This window comes from Octopus bimaculoides, chromosome 19 (assembly GCF_001194135.2).
Source record: "Octopus bimaculoides isolate UCB-OBI-ISO-001 chromosome 19, ASM119413v2, whole genome shotgun sequence".
Classification (NCBI taxonomy): domain Eukaryota; kingdom Metazoa; phylum Mollusca; class Cephalopoda; order Octopoda; family Octopodidae; genus Octopus; species Octopus bimaculoides.
In genome coordinates, this window is record NC_068999.1 from 27,537,918 (window position 1) to 27,544,115 (window position 6,198).

At 37.1% G+C, this 6,198-nt stretch overlaps 1 protein-coding gene across 2 annotated transcripts in view; it reads right to left on the bottom strand.

Moving 5' to 3' along the window:
* LOC106867947 (sodium-dependent multivitamin transporter) overlaps window positions 1-6,198 on the bottom strand; it is a 164,192-nt gene that overhangs the window by 69,175 nt on the left and 88,819 nt on the right. For both annotated transcript variants that reach the window (XM_052974693.1, XM_052974692.1), the window contains one exon: window positions 5,149-5,237. In XM_052974693.1, the coding sequence (XP_052830653.1) occupies window positions 5,149-5,237 (89 nt within the window). The remainder of the gene's footprint in view (window positions 1-5,148; window positions 5,238-6,198) is intronic.

Genomic DNA, 6,198 nt, shown 5'->3' on the forward strand with positions numbered 1-6,198 from the left:
TGTGTGTGTGTGTGTGTGTGTGTGTGTGTGTGTGTGTGTGTGTGTGTGTGTGTGATAGAAGGTGTGTAAGTTATGGACACATAAAAGGTGCAACAATATCAGAGGAAGTTTAACAGGGAAAATAGTTTTTGAGCATGGAAGATGCACAGGTACAATAAACACCAAAAATGTACCGAAAATAGACTCCATCAACTGCCAGGGTGGTATGCTAGAGGTAGTAGATGGCTTCCATTATCTAGGTAACCAAGTTAGTAGTGGATGTAGATGCTCTGAGAGTGTAGCTGTGAGAATAAGTATAGGCTGGGCAAAATTCAGAGAACTTCTACCTCTGCTGGCAACAAAGGGCCTCTCCGTCAGAGTGAAAGGCAGATTGTATGACGCCTGTGTATGAAGAGCAAAGACGAGGAAAGAAAAAGTATGAGAGAGAAAAGAAAAGAGGGGAAAGTAGTTGTTGATCAACTTTAGAAAGTAGAAATTAACGATGGAAGGGTTGTCTGAGGAACAAGAATAACATAATAATGTGAATTAGAATTTAGTGATATAAAAGCATAAAATATGAGTGTAAAAGTATTATAGCTTTGAATTAATTTATAGGAATAGATGAGTAGTGCAAATGTCAGGATGCATGGGACAAGGGAGATCACTCTAAGTTTGATTTTTTTTAGAGCGAATATAATGTGATTATTTATATACCATTTACATAATAGTTAAACTTTAATGGTGTAGTATTTTATAATTCATTAAAAAATATGAATTACTGCTTTTGTTTTTCTATTTCTCGTTTTCCTCTTCTTTTTGCTTTCTTTAACCCATTTTCTTCTTTCTCCTCTCTCTCATTTCACTTATCCCAGCCACTAACGCACACCCATCACTCTATTCAGTATCACAGATTTTTCTCCTTATTTTTAAATGGTATAATTAACAGTCAATCAAATGATATATTTACTTTCACATATTTTGTTTGAACATGCATAAAGAGGCATGATATATTATTCTAATGATGATACTTTTCTCAGTTTTGTATGCATTAAAGTGCATTCATACATACATGCACACATACATACATACATACATGCATGCATATTATAATTAAACACCATGTCATGTGAAATACAGATTTCCTGGTCAAAATATTAATTTATTTCGCCAATTTTTCAAATGATAAAAACAAGAGAGTTTGTGAACTGCATTCAAAGCAGTTGACAAACTATCTTATTTTTATTAGCTCGAAATATGATGAAATAAATTAATATTTCGACCAGGAATCCCTGGGTATCTGTATTTCACATGACATATGGTATTTATTATAATATATTTAGTCACTTGTCTAATCAAGTCTTATATTACTTGTTGAAGCCTGACCACACAAAGCGTGTGTGTGTGTGTGTGTTGTACACTGGGCATTTGTAAACAAAAAGGTACAGGGAAAAAAATATGCTCTCACAAAAATTGCACAGACATTCAATTAGATAAATCAGAGAAGGAGACCATTTACCAAAACAAGACTCTACCCAGATGACTTCCTTTATGCATGCCAAAAGCTACTGGTACTCAACCATATCACACATCATGCCCATGATAGCAGCCCAACAAATCTCTGGCAGAATTAGGCCACCAGCTGGTCACCCACCCAAGAACACCTCAGAAGGGCTAGGAGGCTACATGATGTTGAGGCCCACATAATCATATGGTTTTCTGACGCTTGTCAAACATCAACTATCCTCTCTTCATTATGTAGGACTTGTACCTGATGTCCTAATGCACTACACATCAAAGAGTGAATTTCACCAACTTGACCTGCTTGCCAATAGCTCTCATCAACCTGCTAAGCTGTCAAGCTGTCCTGATGATGTTCTCGATATCCTGAGAATGCTCTTGACACCTTGATGATGTCTGACCACTGAAAATGTTTCTCTTGGCCATGGATTGCTAATTTCTTGAACATAGCCACTTCCTCTGGGTTCAGTGATGGGAAAGATCCTCCAGGTCCTGAAAGATGCATTCATGTTCAAGAAGCAAGCAATCTTCAAGTCATTATAGTTTATGGTTGGAGGTATAAACATAGAGTGCTTTTTTAACTTTTGTGTCAGACTGGGGCAGTCAGTGTGACTGAAACAGAAATGACATCATTGTAGCAAGACCCAGAATAAAAACCTCACAGTTTCAGTTACTAGTATAAGACCATACTCATATCAGGTGATATGTCTTGGTTAGCTAGAAATATCATACCATATAGTAAAACATTCTATGAGGTTCTAGAGGTTCCAGCAATTTTATAAAAGTGAAAGCCTGCCAGAATCAACAAGAGAGAGTGGCCCTTCAAAGCATAAGCAACCAGCCTTTACAGCATCAAGCTTTCCTTTACAAAAATTCAGCCTGGAGTAACAAACATTCTTCAGTTTGGATGAGCAAAACACTATTCCTACCTCTCACATCAAACTGATCTTTTTTATCCATAATTTAATTACAACTGCATTTGATTCTAGCTTTCTAGAATACACTATTGGTAACTACTTTTATGTATAATCTCATCATTTTCATCGTCGCCATCATTTAATGTCCATTTTCCATGCTGACATGGGTTGGGCAGTTTGACAGGAGCTGGCGAGCTGAAGAACTGCCCAGGTTTCATGTCCATTTTGGCATGGCTTCTATAGCTAGATGCCTTTCCTAATGCCAACCCTTCATAGAGTATACTGGGTGCTTTTACACAGCACCAGCACAGGTGTTTACATGGCACTGGTACAGGTACTTTTTATGTGGCACTAGCACCTACAAGCCTGCAAGATTAGGAATGTTCAGCTGGAGAGGGATGCAGGTGACATGCCTATATGCAAGGACAAATATGCTTTTACGTAGCTTGATGTGTCTTTTCAAGTGCAGCAAACTGCCAGGAGCTTCAGTCCCCTATCATCCCCTCTGAGTCCCAACGTTCATAGATCATTTCTTACCACTTTGTCCCACATCTTCCTGGGTCTACCCCTTCCACATATTCCTGCTACAATTAGAGATCAGCACCTCTTGATGCAACTTTCCTCATTCATATGCATTACACGGCCATACCAGCATACTCCTCTCTCTTGCACACTACATCTGATGCTACATATACCCTGTTTTTCTCTCAAGTTACTTACACTTTGTCGTATATGCACACTGACATTACCCATCCAGTGAAACATACTGGCATCATTTCTTTCAAGTTTTCGCATGTCCTCAGTAGTCACAGCCCATGTCTCACTGCCGTACTCAGGCATCATACAATCTGCCTTTCACTCTGAGGGAGAGGACCTTCATTACTAACAGAGGTAGTAGCTCTCTGAACTTTGCCCAGCCTATTCTTATTCTAGCACTTATGCTTTTGGAACAACCTCCCCCATTACTAACTTGGTCACCTAAGTAACGGAAATTGTCTTCTAAGGATCCCCACTAAAATTTGAGGGAGTCTGTTTTTTGTACATTCCTGGTGTTTAATGTACCTGCACACCTACCACATGTAAAGATTATTTTCTCCATTAGTCATCCAGTGATACCACTGCAACGCTTATGTGTTCATAGCTTGCACTGAGTACACTGTATGGAGTTTCTGTCAATACCTTTTCAACATATCAAGCAGGGCCATCTTCCTGAATGGATCTGCGAATTGTCTGTTTTCCTACTTATCAATACTTTGGTTTTTGCAAATTTAACTCTAAGGCCCTTTGATCCCCGTCCATGCTTCCATACCTGAAATTTCTCCTCTAGTTCTGGTAGTGATTCAGCAATAAGAACAAGGTCATCACTATAGAGGAGCACCCAAGGGTAGCCAGTCTTAAATTCTTCAGTTATAGCTTGGATAATCATGATAAATAAGAGAGGGTTAAGGACCAAACCCTGGTGGATTCCTATTTGTACACTAAACTCCTTGTTATACTCATTGGCGATTCTCACCTTACTGACAACATCCCTGTACATGGCTTGTACAGCTCTCACCAACCACTCATCTATTCATAGCTTCTGTATTTCCCACCAGATAAGGGAGCAGGAGACCTTGTCAAAGGTTTTCTCCATGTCAACAAAAGTTAGAAACAGAGGTTTATTTTTGGCCAAGTATTTTTTCTAGTTGCCTCACCAGGAAGATAGCATCAGCAGTGCTTCTCCATAGCACAAATCCAAACTGCATCTCATTTATACTAAGTCACTTCCTAATTAACTGAGCTATGATTCTTTTTACAACTTTCATCACTTGGTCCAGCAATTTGATGCCTCTAATTATTTCTGCCTTGGGCATCACCTTTGCCTTTGTAGCAGTTGGCTATAATGGTGTTACACCAATCATTGAGAATGACACCCTCATGGACAACCTGATTAACTATATGAGTAATCAGGTCATGTTCCACTCCACCAGACATTTTAAGCATCTCAATGGTGATTCCTGATGGGTCAGAGGCTTTCCCTTATAATGAAATGTATTTCAACAAAATTCATGTTTGGTTTGTTATGGGACAACATGCTGCTAACTAATTCCAACCAACAATGACCCAAACACCCAAGTGCCACAACTGATGACCCAACAAAGAAAGGCCTGATAATGAAATAATAATAGCCTGGTAAAGTGACAGACGTCCAGTCAGCATTTAATGTTGGCAATTTTGACTTGATGTTCAGCCAGCAGAAACAAACAAGCCTCTACATCAGACACTTTGACATTAGAAATAACAATTAATTCAACCATGTTCACAATCAGCACTGTTCCAGCCAGGGGATTGACTGGTCTGCACAATGTAGCAGTTAGCACCAACAGTTCATAGACAAGAAAAAGATTGTCTATTTTTCTAATTCACTATATTTTTGAATAGGTCTTTGAATAACCAGATAAGTATACTGAAAATAAGACTAGTGATCCAAAACATTTACTACTTTAAGGTGAGATATACTAATAGATATATTAATGTAGGAACACAGGATAACTTGTATTAAAATATTTAGTTTTGTCTTCATTCATGCAAAATTCTACTAAAGTACATTTTGTGTTTCATTCTATCTGGATTAATAAAAGTCCAAACATACTGAGCAGATTCAATCAAATATACACTCATCTTCAGCAGTTGACCTAGTGTTCTTGAAAGAAATCAATTTTACATTTAATATAATAATAAACAGCAAACTTACCTCAATGAAGCACTGAGGACAGAAGCTATAAAGAGACCTGTAACACCAGACATATTTTGGAAAAGTTTGAGCACAAAAAGTGGCATAACCTACAAAGAAATCATTGCAAAAGAATATTTAAAATGTTTGTCTATTTTCACGACTTTTTCTCTTTATTATCTATTATTGCAAGATGGTATGATGGTATATTTTTGGTTATCCTGTTTTATTGAATATTCAAATCACAAAAATCAAGATACCAATCCTTATCATATTAGAAGAGCTTTGCAAAAAAAATACATCGCAAAATTTAGATCTAATCAGATAATATATTTGATTTAATTGAGCTATAAGCCTTGCAATGGAAACGGATCAAAGATAAAAGCATATCGGGTGAATGTCGTGTGCACGATATGTCTTACATCATGGACTACCCTTTATGGAAATGGAAGATGATGTTGAAGATGAAATGAGATACTTTTAGAGCACTAAATAGTTGAACACTATATTCTTTTTTTACCTGTTCAATATGTAGAAAAGATGTAGGCAGAAATTCCAAGATATGCAAGATATGGAAACATAAGAAATGCAGTGGAATCACAGGAAGGTTCACAGGGAAGGTAGTTATTGTGAGTGGCAGACATGCAGGAACAGTAAACACTAAGAACACACAGGAAATAAATTGCTTCAAATGCCCAGCAGATAGTTTGTTACCAAGGTGAACTATTTAGCAGTCATTAGGATAAGAACTGGCTGGAGAAAATTCAGAGAGCTATTACTTGTATTGGTAACATAGTCTTCTCCCTCAGAGGGAAAGACAGATTGTGTGAAGCATGTGTACAAACAGCAATGCTATATGGTAGTGAAACATGAACTGTGACTAGATGTAATGAAAACAATCCATCTAGGAGAAGAAAATCTCTGGAATAAAACTGTTCAGTAAGGACTTGCAACCATCTGATACTATTTAGCATAGAAAAAAATTATGACATGAAGAAGATGTTATAGTTTTGTCTATGAACAACTGATAATAATAATAATAATTATTATTATATATATATATATATATAT